General features: G+C 47.7%; 1 protein-coding gene across 31 annotated transcripts in view; it reads right to left on the reverse strand.

The window, feature by feature from the left end:
• The window catches only part of ST3GAL3 (ST3 beta-galactoside alpha-2,3-sialyltransferase 3), a 190,386-nt gene extending 168,990 nt beyond the window's left edge, over positions 1-21,396 (reverse strand). For 18 of the 31 annotated variants that reach the window (XM_071750378.1, XM_071750363.1, XM_071750373.1 and 15 more), the window contains exons 1-2: positions 9,235-9,344; positions 8,349-8,493 (exon numbers count right to left, since the gene is read on the reverse strand). In XM_071750378.1, coding sequence (XP_071606479.1) covers positions 8,349-8,463 — 115 coding nt within the window. In that variant the 5' untranslated portion in view covers positions 8,464-8,493; positions 9,235-9,344. Of the gene's footprint in view, positions 1-8,348; positions 8,494-9,234; positions 9,345-21,179 lie in introns of those variants that run through there. The other 13 variants (XM_071750364.1, XM_071750374.1, XM_071750355.1 and 10 more) reach the window with 7 other exon arrangements.
• Position 21,397: the final 1 nt, after the last annotated feature.

Here is a 21,397-nt window from a genome sequence, read left to right on the forward strand (position 1 = left end):
TGACTAGAATTTTGGCAGTATCTTCACACACTATTACTTCCTCAAGGAAGCAATGCATATAAGAGCAATAAAATCATGTGGGGCCATGAAGCAGTACCCACTTGAAATCAGCTATGTCAGGTTCAGACATCTATTCAGGTTATGCACATGCAGTACAAATTACTTTTTGCTTGATGCCTGGATGCACAATTACATTCCTTCTGAAGTGCAGAAGAGATACATAATTCATACAGAGCTATACCTCGTGACCTAATTGTACTTGTCCTTGCAAGTCATACCCAGGCTTGGATGTTTTATTGCCTCAGCCTGAGACCATGATGTCAACCTAGACTGCAATGAGAAAAAATGAGCCATTATAGTGACAAAAGTGACAAAAAGGTTAGCAGAAGATAAAAATCTAGAAAAAAACTCCGCAAAGCATCTTTGAATGTGATAGACATGGTGAGAATCACTGCTAAAGCCACAGTCTGAAGATCACAGCTGCCAACAGCAGCCTGACTTGAGACAAATCACGTATTACCTCCTTTGTTCCAGATGTTAGTGCCTTATTGCCCCAACATCAGCAGAACTGATGTGAAATGGGCATGAAAGGTGTGCAAAGCCAGCCTGGCTGTATTAAAGCCAATGAAGTCTTTGTGATCTATCCTAAGAAACAATTGACAGGGTGGAGCTTCTATTAAGGCTGGTAATATCTTCATGCACTATAGCCATTGATGCAATGGCTACAGGGCAGTGGTTTATGCTTTGCCCACCAAGGGGATGTTCACTGACAAGATGGGGGGAAGGCAGAGATTCATTTGCTGAGGAGGATCAGACAGCCCTCACAGGGAGGTATTGTTTCCAGCTGAACTCATTGCTAAGGGGTTCACAGTCAGCTGAGATGAATAAATCCTTTCACCTCTGAAAGCACTCAGCTGCAGAGCAATCGCTAGGAGAGGTAAAGTGCTTTCACTGCATTGTACCTTCCAGAATACAGAAAGCTGCTGACTCTGACCTCTGAAAAACTGTATCAGAGGACAAAGCTTCAGCTGCATGTAAGAAAATGTGCTGCCTCTTACAAACACTATCCCTATCTGCCTATCACAAGTCAAAGGAACATAGCTTTCCCAAAGTTGGGAGGGGGACAGGGAGAAAAGCCCGAAAGCTGAGCAAGTGAAACATTAATTCAGGCTAAGGTCAACAGTGAAACAAATAAAATCACACTCTTTTAAAGTCGCAGAGTTCCTCAATTGCATCCATCATCTAGTCTCATAAACTGAGAGAGATACATAAAGGATTGAAGAGGGACTCAAACAGCTGCTGTCAAGAGAAGCAAAAGCACTTCACTATTTTGTGATGCAAAACTAAAGTTGATGCATCAGTAGGGGGATAGAGAAGTACTTTTGCACCTTGCTTTTCTATTTTGCTAAAAAGTCAACAGTAGCTCAAACGTAAAACAGTAACCAAGAGCTGAAAAGACTAAAATAAAGACAGACTAGAGATGAATACAAGGACAGCATTGCAGCCACTCCTAAATCTACAAAGTACTTTGGGTGCTATGCTCTTAATGCCCTTCACTAAATCTGCCTCTGCAGGTTCCCAGCTCCTGAAGAATGTCCAGGGACTTTTCCTCCTCTAGTAAAATCCCAAGGACGAGGCAATATGCCTGCTCCCTCCCTCAATGCTCTGTCATGCAGAATTTCTTGTTGCCCCAGCAGAGTTTTGTCCTGAACTGTTAACATTACAGCAGCACTAGAAATTTCTGGAGTGACCACAAGCCCCCTAGGACAGAAAGCCTGTAAAGTGACATAGGGTATTTTACTAAATAAGCAGTAACAGGCCAGAAAAAGATGAAGCACTTTCATTCCTGTTTCTTTGGCCTACCTTGTGAGGTACTGCCTTCTAAAAGACAGAGGCACCCCTGATGTTTTGGGGTTTTTTTTGACTCGTTTCTGATTTCAACTCCTTAACACACCTTTAAAAGTTCCAGTTCACATTCACTCAAGTAGAGAGTCCCCTCTGTCCTGACGGTAGGCAGCTGGTAGAAAGGGCAGGCAGTTCCCTGTGGTTGCATCAAATAGGCAGAGCAGGGGGCATTGGGAATGTACACATGGGTCTCCAGCCAAGCAAAAAGCAGCTGGCACAATTACAGCCATGGAAGATACAACTGAATGTCCTGAGTTGCAGGAGTTTTTTAGCTTTTTGTTCTGGCAGGTTACCAAGCACAAAGTCACCTGGAGAGCAGAAACAATTTCTGAGCACTTAATCCATTTTTCTGTGTTCTGCACCAGTAAGAGAATCATCCACCACAGTCAGAGGACTGAAGCTTTCAGTTCCAGGCTGAACACAAGAAAAACACTTCAGCCCAATAGGAGAATTCTTAGAAAACATCACAGAATCACAGGTTGGTTTGGGTTAGAAGGGACCTTAAAGATCATCTAGTGCCAGCCCCCTGCCATGTTTACTACAACTTTACCAGACAGCTACCTTACAAGATGACTGCTGTTTTCACTGTCTATTCTTACATCTTTGTTTCTAATATTCACTGCTGTCTGGATAACATTACTTCATACTTGAAACAGTTATCCTCAAATCGCTAAAGCATCTGAAAAGTAGCAAAGAGATTCCTTAAATCTGTATCTGGATCAATGTTACAACAACTTTTCTAAACATTTGTTCTCAATTATGGTCCAGTAGGTAGAGAACTAATGCAGACTGCAAAACAGCTGAGTTCATGAAACAATCCTTGAAGCTACTAATTACACAAATATTAGTGAATTCACAATAAACTGTCTCAATTCTCTTTCCAGTCTTCCTGCAAAGCAAAAAAAAAAAAAAAAAAAAAAAACCAAAAAAACCCCAAAAAACCAAAAACAAAACAAAACAAAACAAAACAAAACAAAAACAAAAAAAAAAAAAAAAAAAAAAAAAACAACAACAACAAAAAAAAACAAAACAAAAAAAAAACCCCAAAACAAAACAAACTGCTTCAGGAAATATAAGACTAAAAACAGGGGCATAAAGTGCCTTATAACTCTACAGTAAAGAAGGATATGCTTCTGCATCCACCCAACCATAAATTCAGTCAACTTAGCTCAAACCACTTTAATCAGAGATTTATGCTCTCAATGACCCTGAAATGTTATTTTTTTTATAGGAGCACTTCTATATTTCCTTCCCTTGGCAAAGGCAAGTAGGACAGTAACTCCCAGAGATCAGGGCTGGAACACAAAGCTATTAAACACCTCCCTCCACAAAGGGCACAAGTTTGTCTCTGTGGCCTAGTTGTTCACACACCAACTAAATGGGGTTTTTTATTTGTTTCTCATTTAACAACAGAATGGAAAGAAGTCAGATGTCAGCAAAATCCACTTTCTTAACACAGAACAAATGATGCTCCTGGTACATCAATATGCAAAAGTTGTAGCCACTCTAGATACCATCACACATACTGTGAGGCTCTGGCCATGTGAGAGAGAGCTTGACAGTCCTAAACCCTCTTAAAAAAAGATTTATTTCTTCAGTACATTTTTAGTGCCAAATACAAGAATTAACAAAAATACCATTTCAGTTTGAAAGCAAGATCTCAGTGTTTATATTGAAGATAAAGGTTTGACTGCTTTTTATTAATTTAGGCTTTTTTTCTGTGAGACTGGTTTCCATGGAAATGCAAGCAGGCCAAAAACCTGCAACCAGAAGTGAGTCAGTTTTGCCTGTTTATGTCTCCTTAGTTCCCATGGGAACAGACATTTTAAAAAAAAATTAAAAAAAGTATAAAAAGGATAAGGGTCCTGAAATACCTTCAGAAAATTTCTTCCAGAGCTTTATTGTTTTGGCTGCCTTTCCAGAATTAGAGTTGAAAATAACACTGAGCAACAGATGACATAGTAGTGACTTTATTTCTTCATGGAGACATCAACAGAAAATACCTGAGGATGTTTCAAAAGCCCCATTCAAACTGATAAGCTCAAAACCTACATCTACAAATTGTATTAAGTTAGGTTTTGGCACAAGTACCCAGAGTACAGATTTCTTTAAATTAATTTAGTGCAAATGTAGATAGAAATACAACAGAGAACAGGGAAACTGTATTATACTGTCCCTGTCCAATATATATTTCAGTACTCCTAGAGACCAAAAACAAAACAAAAAAAATCACCTGCCTTGAGGAAATAATTCTAATATTTCCATAGCAAAGACATTTTTTAACAGACTCATTCCTTCCTTACAACACATTCATTTTTAATGGCAGCAAACCAGCTCTCACAATCAGCAAATCTGGCTATACACATACCAGGTTAAGTAACAAATATTGGTATTAACTTTTAATTTATAAAGGACTGTACTCTATCCTTCAGAGTTATGGGTAAAAAGGCATTCCTCCAAACTGATAGAGCAAATCTAAGAGGCACTGTCAGGAAGAATCCATTTCTCATCCTACTTTTCAAAGATAACGGGGTACCTCCCACATGCTATCTTCTAAAAAGATAACATCTTCCTTCCCCCTCAGAGCCAAATGCACCAGGAAAGGTAGAGAGGAAAGGACAGGGAATTGTTAGGAAAGAGGCTGCAGTGCATGTCTTGGACCTTGAAAACTTGCCCCTATTGCTACCATCACCATGTAAGAACTCCCTGACAACTCAGCGTCCAGAAACACAGTGACAAGAGCTATGATTACCTGATGCTGCAAGGTCCTTCTAGAATGCACAGGACAGCTAAACCTGATACCAAAATTCTTATTTCTTCTTTGTCACCACATCACCTTATCAGTTCTACATTCTTAGCACACCTCCATGCAACTCAACGCTCTTAATCAGAGGGCTGCAGCATCTGTCATTTTTGCCCATCTGGGGAGAATGTCCAACATCTCGTACCACCTACTGCCAGAGACTGAAGCTGCATTACAGAAATCAACAAAGGAAAAAGAAAAAGGAAAGCTTATCTCTGTCCTGAACATGGCTCACATACCCCACAATCACCAGAAATCAAAAGGCCTCCTGCATTCACACAGAGTTACACACTACTTTTTTTGCAGTTTGCTACCTCTGAGACCTAATAATATATTACCACTGGTATGAAACAAGGCTCGGAGAAGAGCAGCCAGCCATGATGTTCACTGGAAGGATGAGAGAGGAGCAGCAATCACCGGAGCTCTATCTTTAATGGAAGAAACAGTTGAACTTAATTCAACCTTATTAGTTCACATTAGCTGAATTCAATCTGTTCTTGTCACAGGAAAGATTAGCCTTATAGATAAAATTATTTCCTGTTCTCCTTTGTATTTTGGCAAGGTGTGGGGTCACTCAGGAAGGAGTACAATCTCTCAGAACTCACTACGGCATCATTCAAGGAGAACAGAGTTAAAGTTCAATGGACGTTTATGTGTATCTTTCATTCTATTGGGAAGTTTAGTCTCCTTTCTTGGAGGAGTCAGAAATACAAATAAACAAATTTCTTTGTCAGAAATACAAATAAATAAATTACTTTAACCATACATTTACTCTAACTGCTAAGTGTACCAACATAGAAGTCTCATCATGACCAGATTCCTTAAAAGAGCTACCATTCAAATTGATCCATAACATCAACAAACACGGAAATTTTTTAAAACATTAAGTGAACAAACTGCAGAAGCAGGAAGAAAGCAGATAAGTACTTTTCACTGTACTCCATAGCAAATTTATGTTCAATATTAACTACAGCCTCTGAAGAGATTGCAATTTTACTAAAATCAGCCTCTGAAGAGATTGCAAGGGTGCTGGATCTCAGGATCAGCTTAGTTCCATGCCTCATCTAGCACAAAGAAAGGAACTGAGAAAAGATGAATGTGACTACTGAAGCTAGGTTGCCAGTATTACAAAGAATAAAGACCCTGGTCACAAGAAAGGAGCAAGCAGTTTTAGAAGAAAATAGTTTAAATGGAAGATCAATATTCTTATATTACCGAGTCCCCAAAATCAACACAAATAACTCAATTTTGGCTTTGGGGACGTCAGCATTATCATCTCAATCTTAAGGAAATTTACAAGGTCACACACTGAACTGTAATTCAGAAAATAAACCCATAAATAGGTATCAAGCACCACCTATCTTGTGCACTGAACTAAGCAAGGCTCCCCTTCAGAAAAACAGAAAGCGTAATTGCACCATTATACATGTATCATATTACACATGCCCAAGAAAGCCTAATCATGGTTAAATGAGCAACTTCAATTCTGTCATTTGTTAACTTTCAAATGCTTATTTATAGAAGCTTAGCATTAACTCTTCATATCAAGTTTCCCAAGTCAGGCTTTTAAATTTGTATTTTAAAACTGCCAAAGTTCCTTGCGTGTAAAATTACATAATATTTTTTGATACATACAAAACTCTGAACATTAACTGAAAAACAATACCATCTTAACTATTCTCAAATGTAGTCACACAAAATTATGCCCTCTTACACTAGACTGCTGTTAAGACACAATCCACAAGTGTCTAGATGAAAAGGAACAACGGTACAGCCTGTGTCAATTATGACAACTATTAATGATCAATAATCTAAATTTTAAAACAAGCATTGGTTTGTACACATTGAGGAAGCTCAAGGCAAGCACTGCAATTTCCAAGAATAAATGAAGAACACACTTTACACACAAGATTAGAAAAGGAGGCACACACCAAACGAAAAGTCTACAACACCATTTTACAATGCTCCTGTCAGAACTTTCTGTCAGTACCTCAAAGCAGCCAGTACGCTCAAAAAAAAATTACAAAAAAAACTAGGCTGCAACTAAAGCCGTCTTTCCAGGTAAAAATGCTCCATTTATAGAAATCTACAGTGTTTGCATATAGATCATCTCAAGGCACGAGTACCACAAAACTTCCTGGGACTGACATGGCATAAAATAACAAATAGCACACAAAACCAAAGGCACAAAATCCATAGCAGCAAAACTTGAAATTCAGAACCCACTCCTGCACCATGGTATATGTCACATAAACACAAAGCATCTCCTCCTGACAAAGTTCACATACCAGTTGTGGCCTGAAGGGTTTTTTAGCAGGCTTTAGCAAGTCCCAATGCAGTTTCTGGTGGTATGAAGGAAGCTAAGGACAGCAGATGGAATAAATTCAAACACCATGGTATGGCAAAACTGTTCTTTTAACTGTACATTCTCATGCAGGAAGGATTATCAATACCTCATTGACAAAAGGGCTGGTTTTCAGAAGGTGGCCATCAAGATTTTTTACCCCCTCTCTGAAATACAAGGCTGAAAAACAAACCCTGCTCAGAAAAACACCATGCATATCTTTTTATAAATAGCCATTCTAGTCCAAGACACCTCAGCAGTCTTCCTGTCAAATCACTGCATCAGTGCAAATGTCATATCTAAGTCATCATGCAAAACTTCTTAGCACAGAGGTAGAAAAATATTCAGTTTAATAAGCACTGCAGTAGAAACCCCCGGCAATATGCAAAGAAACACAACACAGTAAAGAAGGAATGTGACTGACAGCTTTTTGTCAGACAGAAAGACAATCCTTCTGGATCAGTGTTTGTCAATCACTGATCCAGAGAGCAACAGTCAGCTGAGACACCTGAAACAGCCCAGGGAACAGCTGCAAAGAAGGCAGGCTTGTGTTTTGGGCAGGAGGGGTAAAGGAGGGAACTGTTTTCTTGCTTTTATATTTTCAAAAAGCAGTTCCCACATGTGAGCAAGAAAGCAATCAACACAAGCAAAAATAAGAGTAGTAACTGAGAAAACAAACCTCAGACTAATTTATATTGCAACTAAAACCTCTTATGACACTACCACACAGTACAATCCTCAGATTGTATTCAATGAGGTCAGATGTCTTCTTGGACTTAAAAAGGTTGAGAGACATCCTTTTAGATGACAGATAGCTGGCAGAAAATAACATGGAAGATAAACAGAAGATGAGGATTTCTGAAGGACAGAATAAGATGATGAGATAACCAGTATCTATGATTACAGAAGGAAATCAAAAACCACCAGAGCAAAAATCCCTGTCTTAGGTATTTCAAAATGTACAGGAGGATTCAGGGAACAAAAGCCTCAGCACACCAACTCTTCATTTTGACAAGTAGGAATCATAAACTAACAGAATATTCTGAGGACTGATATCTCTAATACTAGATTTATGGAACGTGAAACTGCTTTTGTACCCATTAATAAAAGTAAAGCCATAAAGAGCATTAGGTAATCACAAATTCAACCCGCTAAGTATCCTAAAAGCTCCAGCATTTGATTTGGCTTAATCACATCCCTCTAATACTACTAAATCAGAACCACCTCAGTAGTATTGCAACTGTTTAACAGACATTTTAGGGAGGTCAGAAACAGTTACAAAGTGCTCATACTCACTTGAATCCTCCCATCTGAGAAGGTGCAACTTCCAAGCAGAATAGTAAAGAAATCCCAGCACCAGGAAGAGGCAGAGGGCTAGCAGCAGGTTACGCATAAACACCAACAGTCCCATCTTCACATTAAATCTGCTCTTCTACATGATCTGAGAAAGAAAACCAGGTTAAGGTTGGAGTCACCTTCTGGGACCCAGAATAACGCACAGATCTCCAACCGTGCTCTCCACATGGTAAAACATGCCCACGACCTAAAAAACACCGGTGAAATAAGAAATACCACCCGAAGCAGCTGCCTTTTTTTTTTTTTTTTTTTTTTTTTTTTCTGTCTGCCACAAGGGTGAATGCCGTTTCGGCAAGGCAGGAGGGCACTGCAACGAGATGGCAGGGCAGCAGCCCAGCTCCCTGCCTGCGCTTACTCCCCAGACCACTTCGGATCCCAGAACGGCGCAGCCGGCGAGGCCTGCCCAGCAGCACCGCGCTGCTCCCGGGCAGCAGAAAGCCCAGACGCGCCGTGAATCAAACCCACAGCACCAGGGGGCTCCCTGAGGGTGCCTCACGGATAGCGGAACCTGCCAGGGCAGCGCGGGTCCCGGCTGGAGCCCGCTGGAGTCCCGGGCACGCCGCGATGATGAGACCGGCTGCCATGAAGGCGGGGACGGCGCCGGGAGAGCGCGGTAGCTCGCCGCTGGCTGACAGCTGCTAACAGCCGGCCGGAGTCTGAATTCGAAGAGGCAGCGGCTCCGCCACCGCCGGGCTGGCGGCAGGGAGCGGACCAGGCACCCCGCCGCCTGACGGGGCTCCGCTCTTCTCTCCCATCTCGCCGAAGCGGCGGCGGCCGCTGGGGCCGGACCTGCCCGATTCCTCCCGCCCCCTCCGCCCCTCCTCACCCGGCCGCCGCCGGCCCTGGGCGCTCGGCCGCCGGCTGCGAGCCCCGGTCGCAAGGCTGCGGGCGCCGCCATGCCGGGCGCGGCGCAGCGGGACCGGCAGCCGCCGCCGCGCTGAGGGGCACCGTGGCCGCCAATGGGGCGCCGGGGCGGGGCCGCCGCGCTGCCAACCCGCCCGCATAGCGGCCGCCGGCGGCCAATGAGGCGGCGCGGGGGGCTGCGCCTGCAACCAATGGCGGGCGGGCGCGCGGCGGGGGGTCGCCGCCGGAGGGGCGCTGCGGCAGGGCGGTGGCGCGCGTGCGCGGACACCCCCCCACATCCCACCCCCGGAACCACCCGGCACCGCCCGGTCCGGCTGCTGGAACTGACCCATGGCTCTGTCCATCGACGAAACGCACTGCTCGGGCACTGCACTGCACTACACTACACTGTACTGCGCTGCTGCCCCTCCTGCGTCACTGCAGAGCCCGCCGCTCTCCTCCCATCAGGGCACCACTCTGCCCGCTGGCATCGCTGCACTTCACCCTTCCACCTCACTTCCAGCGGCCGCAGGGCAAAGCTCCGCGCTTCCCCCCTCCTCCTTCCCCCCCCGCTCCCGTCCCTGCCTGGCATTGCTTCTTCGCATTGCATCGCAGCGGTGCTTCCCGTCACTCGTTGGCACCTCCAAACCACTGCGGTGCCCTCAGGCACTCAACTGAGCCATCCCCTCCTCCGGGTATGGCACTTGCAGGGCCCTCCCAGGCACTGCACTGCATCCACTCGCTGGTCAAACTGCAGCACTGCACCTTCCTCTCACTGAGACACCTCTAAAACTTGCAGTCACTGCAGCCACGGCAATGCACCACCACACCTCCTTCCTACCCAGCTTCTGCGACTGCATGGCCTCCAGTCACTGCATCTCAGTGCACTGCATCTCCCTTCCATTGCTGCACTGCCCAGCCTCTAACCACTGCTCGGCCCAGCCTGGGCTACAACCACTGTATAGAGCTGCCCAGCCCTGTCTTGCTCCCAGTCACTGCACCTAGCCATGCCATGTAGTCCAGTTTAGCTCCCAGTCACTGTCTTCACATTGTCCTCCAACTTCTGCAGATCCTCACACAACAAGGTCCTGCCCACCACTGCACGCCATCTCCCTGGGCTTTCAGGGAGAATGCTGCACAACTTCCACCACTAGAATCACATCTGTCTTTCACACTGGACTGCAGGGACCACATCCATTGCTCTCCCACACCACAGTGTAGCTCACACCATACAGCCAGTGCCACACAGCTGGCACTGCTTCCACACACTTCCCATTACACTATGATCTCCCACCTTCTCACTGCACAGCTGCCCTGTGAGCACTGCAGTGATAGGACCAGCCCACACCTCATCCTTCCCACAGCACTGTCTTCCTGGCTGCTGGTGCCACAGCCTTGCTGGGCAGCCCTAATACTTGTTAGGCACAGGACAAGTGAGAAACACAAGGCAGTTTTAAGTATAGGCAGCCCAGGGAGAGAATCATAAAAAAGAAAATTATTCTGCACAAGGGGGGAAATGTTATCTGAAGGGAAAGAGACTGTAAGAGAGAACCCTGCATCTTCAGGACAGTAAAGAAGCCCAGCAATTCCTGTTTCCACCCCCCATGAGTCACTGATAAGTCAAGGAAAACAAACAGCTACATCAGTTTAAGTGAAACTACGTAGAACCACATCCAATGTAGTAGTGGTTTGGGCTGCAGGCCAGCCCAGGTACAGATGTTTACTGGCGGATGCTGCCTGGGATGGTGCAGGGGCAGATGAGCACTGCTCAATTCCACTCTTGGCACTCGGCAAGAGGCAGAGACCACACAGGTCACAGGAAAAGTTGCGGGGGCTCACACTGCTCCACTTTCATAGCAGAAACCCCATGTGCTGCATCCATGCAGGTGGGCTCACAAACCCACCATGCTCCTCCTTGGACACATGAGAGACATATGCCATGTTGGCATTCAGCTGGGATTTTTTTTATACTAATAACAGCTTCTAGACACAGTCCAAGAGCCAAACAGACTCATGCCAAAACCCAGATATGACTGATACCAGTATCCCCCCGAGGAGGTACATGGAGGTGGGCCACAAAAACATCTACACAGCCCCATTCATCTGCAGGTCTCCCCTCCCACTGCTGCTCACTGCAGTGACCCCCAACTCCCTGGGCCTGACCCACTGGGGACACTGTTTGCTCTCACCCAGTTGAGGCAGCTCTCTTCCCTCTGGCCCCACAATGAGCATGGCTGGGGCCAGGATGGGCATCCTCTGTGTGCCCCCACTAAGCTGACAGGCTCAGTGCCTCCAACAAGCCCACTGGCTCCTGCTCTGTGTCACATCTGGCTGGAGCCCGGCTTTGCTTTACAAACACTGCCAGCTCCTCTCTCCACTTCTTCATCCTTCCAGATGCACAATCCAGGTCTCTTCTCCCTGCCTCCACACCCCTGTGACGTGGCAGCATGGTGCTGTCTGTGATGCCAGACACTGCCATGCCACATCTGCCCTCACCCTCATCAAACCTCACCTAAACCGCCCTATCTCTACAGCTTGTGCACTCAAGTGTTTCAGGCCCCTGGTCCACAGGCACAGCAGGTGATCTGATTTTGATGATGAGATAAGCCATGACCTACAGCACAAAGCCAGGTAATGACAAGGCTGGGGCTTGCTCCTGAGACCACGTTTGTCACTTGGGAAACTCTACCCGCTGTTATCAGGTGTCAGTGCACTGGAAAGAGCCCAGAATGAAGTCATGCTTCTTGCCAGCCTGGAAAAAACTCAGGAAGCAAGTGCTGTGCATCTGTGGAAATCAGGTACCAGCACCCAGCAGCTGCCTAACGGCCAGGAGATGAATTAAGGCGATGATTTGTGGAGTGATTTGGTTCGAGTAGCAGGGCTTTAGTCTGAACATGTTCCTTCTTAGCTTACATGTTTCACTTGCAGGCAGATGTCAAGCTGGATGTTGCTAGGAGATCGACAGCAGGGGAATAATTAAGTCTGATTAAAACCTATCATATTGCTGTGTCACTTTCCAGAACGCTCTGAAGCTTTTGAAAGCCAAACTGACCAAATGAAACAGCAAGAGCTACAGCCCATCCTGCTCAAAAAAACCCACTTCTGGCCAACCCACTGAGCCTTGGGCCAGTGCCCATGTGTCTGCAGAGCACTTCCAGCAGCAACATGAGCCACAAGCTGGAAAAAGAAGGCTCTGGCAGAGGGCATGGCTGGTGGCTGTGTTACCAGGTAACCAGCACAGTTGAGATGGTTGTTCCCAGAGCAAGCTGTGAGGGGTCCTACACCCCATGTCTCTACATCAGCCCTGCGTGCTGCTTGGGGTGCTCATGTTGGGCCAGGCATAACCTAGTGCCTATAGCACATGTGGGGCAAAGCATGCAAGGGGCCAGGCACTGGTTCAGCTGCTCATGTCCCCTGCAGGGTTTGGGCAAGTGGGGGTGGCCACCAGTAAAGCTTCCTCCTACCCTTCCCCTGGAAGGAGGCCGCCTGGGGCGTGCCAAAACTGTTCTGCAAAAACACCTCATTCATGGTGCTGTGCACCACAGGGTGTTCCTACTCAAATGATGCCTGTTTGCTTTTTTTTTTCATGGTGGCTAAGCTACACATTATATGGGGTGACACACAAAGATAAATAACAGCTACAGGTTCTTTTCCCACCGGTAAACAAAGTTATGCTGTAACTATCTGCATCAGTTTCCAAACACACACACGTCAGCCTCCGGGGTTCTTTCACTGTGAGACTACTAATCTCCTTTTAACTCTCTGCCTTGTAAAAATTCTCATTCTAATATTCACACTGTAATCCTTACCCTCAAATTACATGTCATCAAATCAGACCTGATACTAATTAACGTAGTATTTTATTACTAATTAAATACCACTAAATACCACAGCAAACATCTCTTTCCAGTAAAGGCTAGATAGAGATTACCTCTGCTGATGCACAGACTTAGGGAATGCAATCTGGGCTGTAACACGTGGATTTTATCTTTGTCTCTCTCTGGCCAAAATTGCTTCATCTCACACACACATTAAATACTATTCTTAAACACAGTCTCTGAGCACTGAGCGTGACCAGGGTGTGAACAACACTTTACATTTCTGGTGCTCTGGCTACTCCAAGAACACAAATGCTGAGCAGCATTGTCAGCAGTCCCACACGAAACAAGCTAAAACAAGCTGAACTTGGCTGAAAAATTCTGCCACCCTCCAGATGTCTTCAACACCAAAGAGCCACACTTACCACTATAGGCGCAAATAAACACCCAGAACCTGCCCAAACGGCTCCCGGAGTCTGCTGCCTGACTGGACCACGTTTCCCAGGGTCTTCCTCAGCTGAAATGATCCAATGGTTCTGCTTGACACACGGCTGTATGAGTGTGAGCATCAGTCCAGAACACTGCTCAGTGGCTCACCTCCTTGCATTAGTTCCAATATACCATGTTTGCTTTAAGCATATTTTCCAAGAAAGGAGGTAAGCTTGATTCGAAGACAAGCATTGTAGACTCCCACCCTTTTGGGTCTGTTTCAGGAGTCCCTCGTGCTCACATTCAGAAGAGTATCCCACATCCCTTCGTCTAGCTTCAGCTTTCAGACATACCATTTTGTTCTGCCTTCTGCTTGATTAAAGAGCCTTTCAGAGCCTAGCATTTTCTCTTTGTGACACTACACATATGCTGCAAGCAACCCCCTCTCATCCATCTCTCTGATAAGCTAAATATACTGAGTTGCTTAATTTTCTTACTGCCAGGCTTTTCCTCCCACCCCCAAGCCATTTTTTACAATTCTGCTCTATAAAGCCTCTCTGATTTTTCTGAATCCTTTTAAAGATGTAGAATTCCACAATGACCCTCCCTAATGCTTTGACACAGGGATTAAATGTGCCTTTTCCTATTCTTTGTCTCAAAGGGCTGTATTAGTCCTTGCTGCCATAGCATCAGGCTAAGCATTCAGGCAGGATTGTCCCAAATCTTTTCCCAGCCTGCCACTGGCAGGTTAGAGCCATCTGTGCTGGTCAGCCCATGTTTTAGCTTCACATTCAGGTACTCATGGCCCTTCTGGGGCTGGATGCAGACTCTACCACAGGGGAGATGGGTAGCCACTTTTAGGGGGGCTTAGAAAGCTGGACCTGGCAGGTGGAAGCAAAGTTTGCAGAACACTGGCAAGCTCTCTGGGAGCAGGTGTCCCAGATCTCAGTAGATGACTGTGGTGTGAAATAGAGGAGAGCACAGAACAGAGTGGTGGCTGCTGGCATCCAGGCTGGTTTGGTTGTGATGTCAGGGAAGTATTTTGCAATGCCTCTGAACGTTCAACCCAACCTGCTCCCAGTGACACCACTCACCGAGGGGTCTGGTGCAATGCCTGGTTGCTGGGCTGCACACCATGAAAACAGCCTCTGAAAATTAACAAACTGGGTGGAGATTCCATCTTAATTCTGCCCTTTAAAGAAACAAGCTCAAAGAGCCCTTTTATATTTGTCATTTGAAGGGTTTTATTTCACCCTACAGCCCCCTCAGTGAAGTGTATTTGGGATCTGAGCATAGGAAGCTTTCCCAAATCTTTCTCAGGCCATGCACCACCATCAGATTTCATAGTGTGCTTCCTCACATTCCTGCTGCAGGCACCTGGAAAGAGCCCAGCTTTGGCTGCAACTGCACTGCCTCTCTGGAGTTTCAAAAATCACTGCTAAATAAACCTAAATTTCAGAGATGGTCAGAGCTGCAATGACCATGAACCCTGATGGGCTCACTCTGTGCCCTCCAGCCAGGCATCACCCCATCCCCTTTTTTGCCATAAAAACAGCAGGCAGATCTGATCCAGCCTCTGCCTCTTCTCAAATGGGAATGGCAGGAATAACCCCATCTCATGTTGTCAGGGAGAGGAGGAAATCAGACACAGCAGTGGCACAAAGAGAGGCTGCAGCTCCCCTAACCAGCCACATTCATGCCACAGGCCCAGGTAATTCACAAACAACATTGTGATGGCACAATCATGGGCTCTCCTTAGCACACATGTTAATTTTTAACAAATGCTCACCTGGCAAGAGGCCAGTGCAATTCAAAGAGCCAAAGTAATGGGCAGAGAAATGGCAGAGAGACCCAGACTGCCAATGGGGAGGTGAAAGCCCAGCTAAGGGCATCCTGGAGGCTGTGCTACACAGCACAATTCTTGCAGGAGAAGCTCCTCCCTGGACAAAAGGAAAGGTCTGGCTGGTGAGAGCAGGAGCATCTGTACAGCACACTTTTCAACTTTTCCACTGCCATCAACAATGACATAGGATTTTAATTAAAAGCATGCATTATAAAGAATTAATAAGGCTCACGATAGATTAACAACTACATGCATTAACAGCTATGCATTGAGCTCTGTCAGTGAGCCAAGTCTTAATGGGGAGGCATCAACAACAGCAAGCATACCTAGACCCCCTGTGACTGCTTCCTGGTCTGAGTAGTTTTTAAAATTGATTGTCAAGATGACAAGATTAAGGCTTATATTCACAGATGGTAAAATAGTGAATAGGCTGTTTGTTGCTACAGCATGGGCCAAACATCCTGATAAGACAATCACAACGCATGGCACAGTAATTGACTGTGAGGAAAGCAGGTGGGTACAGAGACGACAGACTGTATTGCAGGGTGGAAGATCTGCCAGCAAGAGGGGGCAGGAGGGAGGAATTAAGGAAAAAAAGCCAAGATAAGAGACCTGTCCCCACATGGGAATGCTGCTCTAAGCCTGTATCACAGCACTTTGGCCACAGGTGTGCAGAGACAATTTCCAATCAAATGCATGGCACTGTTCATGCCACTCTAGAGCTCTGGCAAAGCCAGCCTGAGGTCAGGTCCAGCTCTCCGAATTTCAAAATGGACACAGAAATCCTGAGAAGCAGCAAAACCATGTCAGAAAAGGAACAAAAGCTTGGCAATACCTCACATCTGTGCAAGATGTGAGGACTGTGGGCTACTCGTCTGCCCCAGGAGAAGGTGTCCTCACTGATGGTGGGAATGAAGCTCTGCTACAGGCAGAGTGTCATCTCACCAGGGGAGAGTGAGGGACGCAGAGATGAAGATGGAAAAGCCCAAGCCTGAAATTAAATACATATCTTTGCAGTAAGGTTGCTGAAGGCTGCAGGAGCAGCCAGCCCCTCTGTGCAGCAGTTTGCAAACGAGATTAGATGTGCCGAGTTTTAATTTCATGTTTCATTATCTGTGGCTGGAAGAAGAGCTGTCATGTGGTCACCCTTGTTCCTTTGCCCTGATCTGTATGCAACCCTGGGTTCACCCCTCTTTTCTGGGGTGCATGTGGTTTCCCACCACATGAGCTCCTGCTCTCCTTTCCAAACAGCTCCAGAAGCAAAGAGGAGCCCAGGAGTGATTCCCATGAGCCAAAGAAGGCAGTGGGAAGGATATGGAGGGACTCAGCCAGAGGACAGTTTTCTTGGCTCACTCTTCCAGTTCATTTTTCTAATGCCAGGCACAACTCAGCCTGACCTGACTCCATGGCATGACACTGCTCTGAAGTGGAGGCAGGCTGCCTGCAGCAGTGCTCATATTCAGCCTCTTACCCAGGGAATGCCTCATTTCCAATCTGGAGCTTCAGTACTTCTTTAAATAATTGCACTGGAGCAGGCAAGTCTTTGTGTAACTCCAGCTGTCCTGCTGTGATAATGGAGCCAGAGGGCCATGGGCTCCTCTTTTCAGCATTCTACCTGAATCCCCGCTGATCTCCAGCTGCTTCCTGGTACAGTGAACCCTCTGAACCCAAGAAACACAGGAGCAGTCTTCACACAACACAGTGACCAGCTTTGGTTCTTGTACTGGTGTCTCCCAAACACATCTAAGGGAGCTGGTGCCAAAACCCACAGTGTAAGTGCAGCAGCCCACAGCTCTGCTGTATCAGTCCTCACTTCAGAATTACAAACCTCCCTCGTATATATTGCTCTGATCTTTTCCCTGTGTGCCCCGAGGAAGTGGCTATGAGGAGCCCTTGGAGGTTGCAGGTGAGCCACATTCCTACAGCAACTGAATTGTGCCCTAACTGAAATTTCATTATGTTGTTTGTCATGATTTCAGACATAAATCTTGTGGCTTTTTTTTTTTTTTTTTTTGCCAGGACAGAGCAGAATTAATAGTATGGGGTTGAGCTTGCTTCTTTTGAATAAACCATTTCACATGACCTTTGCTGCCCTGTTTCCTGCATGATTCTTTATAAAAATAATCGATTTTGCACTGAGTGACATCAAAACCTCCCAGGGTGCCATGTGCCCAGAGTAAAGACATTCTTTGCATCACCCCACTACCCGCTCATCCAAGACCAGGGCAAGAATGATGCTCAGGAAAGGGATCAAGCAGACAGGAGGTAGGAGCAAGGAGAGACTGTGAGGAAAGGAAAAGTGCCAGACTACTCAAGGACTTCACAAAAATCCTGCCAGTCACTGGGAGAGGTGGTGGGAGGAGGTGCTGGAGCTGTTGGTGCAGGTGCTTCACCCATGAGTGCAAGAGCAGCTGCCTGGCAGAGGGAGCTGGGCTGGCAAGGGCCCAGGTGCAGGACCCATTATGTCCTGGTGTCTGCACCATGCATGGGAAAGGGAAGGAGGCAGAGGAGCCACCCTACACAGGACAGGTTGTAAGGCAGAGCAGGGCTGGTGGTGGGGGGGGTGGTGTCACGGGTGGGTGGGCTGGCTTGCAGCACGCTGGCCCCTGCACTGCAAGATGTGGCCAAGATTTCATTCTCTGCTGCTGGGCACGAGCCCACTGTGTTTAGGAGATTCAGCATTTGTGGTAACCTGTGGATTCTTGCAGCTGCTTTGCATAACGAGGAGTTAGTGCAGCGAGGGGGAAATGTATCTGGGTGCTGTGCTTGATGGCAGGACAAAGGCAAACAGCAGCCATGAGGAGGCTACTGCCAGCCCCCGGGGCTGCTGCAGCACAATGAACCTCCCCAAGTGCATCTCCAGCATTCACACAATCCCATGGTGTAGGTGTGAGTGAGAACAGGACTAGGGGGCCAGTGGATCCTCTTGTAGCAAAAGAGGTCCTAAACAGCATATGTGCAGAGCTGCCAGCCATGGCATACTCTGCCCTTGTCCTGCTGCAGGGACACAGCTAGGCCAGCAGGTCCCTCATTTGCCACACACTACAGGTCAGAGGCACCTGCAGCCCACCCAACTCAGCAGCAAGAAGCCAGGGACAGAGCTCAGCCCCTCCAGCAGATTCCCTACCTTGCTCCCCCTAGGAACCAACTCCTTGTGCCACAGAAGAGGGTGTATGAGCTTTCTGCAGCCATCAACTGAACCACTGATACTCTGGGCGAGGCTGGCAGGTCCACAGAGACAGGCAAAGACAGCTGCTCAGGGCTGGAGTTCTCCAGTGCTCAGCACCCTGTTGCGTGAGGTTTGTGCCTGCAGCAGGACTGGTCCTTCCAATGTAGGGAGGTGGGAAACTAAACACAGGAAGGTGTTGGTACCAACAACATCCTCCCTGACAGACTGGTTCCTGGTGGATGTGGTAGATCAGCACAGCCAATTTGTGCAGCCAACCAGACAGGTCCTGTGTTCAGAGTCCAGCACATACAATCCATCTAGGTTGGCATGTGAACCCCAGAATCAAGCTGGGAAAAGCAGTCTGCCCCAGTCTAGTTCCCTCCTAATCTAACCATGGATGCTGGCACTGCTGGAAGTGTTGGGCTCTTTGACTCTATACCAGCACTGAGGACACAGTCACAGCTTGGCACTGTCACTTCCCAACAGTGATGTGTGCTGGGGGACCAGCTGCAGACAAGCCTGGCCAAGGAGGACACTTCCTGCTCCAGACTTCTTGTCCTCCAGCATCTTATCCCAGAATAACCTCTGATTTGCAACTCTTCCCTCTCCGCCAGCATCATCCCCACCCAGGGCTCTGCCCAAAAGGTTTTTTTTATTCTTTCCTCCATAACTCTTTCCTGGGCCTTAGAGCCTACAAAAAAGCTGAAGGGCCTCCTCATTTCTGCAACAAGTGACCATGTGCAAGCATGTCACTGCCCATGCTCCACACTTCAGTCCCACAGCATCTCTGCTCAAATACCTCACTCCTTTTCCTTGACAAGCCGGGACAAACCTTCAAGCTCAAGAGGTGTTGAGATTTGGGGGATTCATTAACCAGTGAAGCTGTGCAAGTCCAGAGGGAGAAGGATGAGGGTATTCTAAACCAGAAGCTGGTCCCAGCAAGCCCACAGCTGCAGCACCCAGGCAGTGCTGCCTTTCCTGGAGGGATTGCTGTGGCTCGGTCCCTGTCACACTGAGGCCCTGAACAGCCTTGCCAGAGGCCCATGCCCCTCCCATCACACCAGGCGACGATGAGAAGCATCTCGTGATCTGGATGCAGAGCAAGCCTATCATCTCTCCCTCATCGACACAAACAGGCCTAAAAATATCCCAGGAGTGGGCTGATGGCAGTCGTGCTACAGTCTCTGCTATGCAGATGGGAACAGCTGGTCCCTGGCCAGAGAGCCCGGGGCAGTGTCAGCTCCACTGCCCTGCCCCAGCACAGGGTTTTAGGATCCTGTGCCTCTGCCTCAGTAACCCCTGTAGCAGAGGCATGCCAGGGACAGTGTGTGGAGTGTTCTGGCCATGCACAGCATCTCAGCTGTGACTGTCCTGGCCAGAGGAGACAACAACCACCTGTGCAGGGATTGTCCCTCCTGGGTGCAAGGGACCAAGCAGAGCAGGGAAGAGGGGAGCAGGGGGTTTCACAGCCTGCTGCCTTGAACCCCTAACAATGATGAACTGGAGTGCTGCCCAGACACCCTGTGACAAGTCAAAAGTGAACCCAGGCAGCGAAAACTCGCAGCACTGTGGGTGCAAGTGCAGCAGGACAGGGAGGTGGGGAGCAAGTTGGCAGAGCAGCAGCAGCAAGAAGGCAAACTCAGCCTACTGGAAAAGCCAGAGAAGCAGAAAAGCATGTTTAAGTTAGCAGCCCATCTAGGAACAGGGCTGTCCTTGAGCCCTACCACAGAGGCAAAAGGCAAAGCTGTCAGTTCCACTCTTCCCCTCCCATCCCTGCATGTTCTAAAATTTCAGGGCTTGACAGCAAACAGGGCTGCTGACACTGAGCCTCAGGCAACCATCTGCTGCATGAACCTGACTGAGTGGGAAAAGGAACAGAGATGCTGCTGGAGGAGCCAGGAAGAATGGGCAAGCTCTTACAGGTATGGCTTAAAGAGTAATATCACAAATCCATCCCTAAGGAGAGACTCTGGCACCCTCTGGATTTGCTGCCAAATGACTATGCTGGTGTGCATGGAGCACATCAGCACCCACACCAAACACTGTGGAAGAAGAGAGCTCAGGGTAGCCCTGCTCTCTGCTGCAGCATGCCCTTGGCCAGCATGCAGCATGCCCCCTCCAGCCTGCTCATCTGATCTTCAGAATACCAGCCCAAAGGCCCTTTGCAGCCAACACCACCATCACCACTGCCAGACAGGTGCTGGGAGACTGCCACATGCACCCAGCCCACAGGCAATGGCTGCTCCCTGCCCTGAGCCACAACTCAGGCAGCCCTACTCCCTCCCATCCAGACATCCTCTGGTGCTATGCTGTCCGAGGAAGAACTGCCCACTGCTCCAGCCCATAGCCAACCCACGCTGATGTCATCGAAGCCCAGATACTGTCCCCAGGATGTCACAGGCATCCCAAATCCAAACCTGACATACCAACTGCTCACTCTCAACCCATGCTGTCATCCATCAGAGCCAAGGCCAGCAGGTCAGCTCTCCCCAGCACAGCCAAACCTCTCCTGGGCTGGTGACCAAGGCCATGCTGCCTGGACAGCAAGTCCCAGAGGGAAACACTCCAGGCACAGACCTATCTCACTGCTCCCCCACACCAATACCCTTAGCAGCTCCCTGAGCCAGCACAGAACCATCCCCAAGGATCAGAGCCCTGAGCAATCTTACCTGCTTCTTCCAGGGCTGTGGGACAGTCTGTGCTGAGAGGAGGGAGACCGAAACACCTCCAAGGCACTGGCCAGGTCCAGCCGTAGCCTGGCATCCATTCACTGGGGAGTCTCCCTCAGCAGGTACCAGGCACCTCCCCAAAAAGGGTGCACAAGGGCTCTTCTGTCCAGCAGCTCCGGGAGGAAAGAGTGAGGTGCCCCAGGTTGCCTGGAGAAGGG

This window comes from Heliangelus exortis, chromosome 8 (genome assembly GCF_036169615.1).
Source record: "Heliangelus exortis chromosome 8, bHelExo1.hap1, whole genome shotgun sequence".
Classification (NCBI taxonomy): Eukaryota; Metazoa; Chordata; class Aves; order Apodiformes; family Trochilidae; genus Heliangelus; species Heliangelus exortis.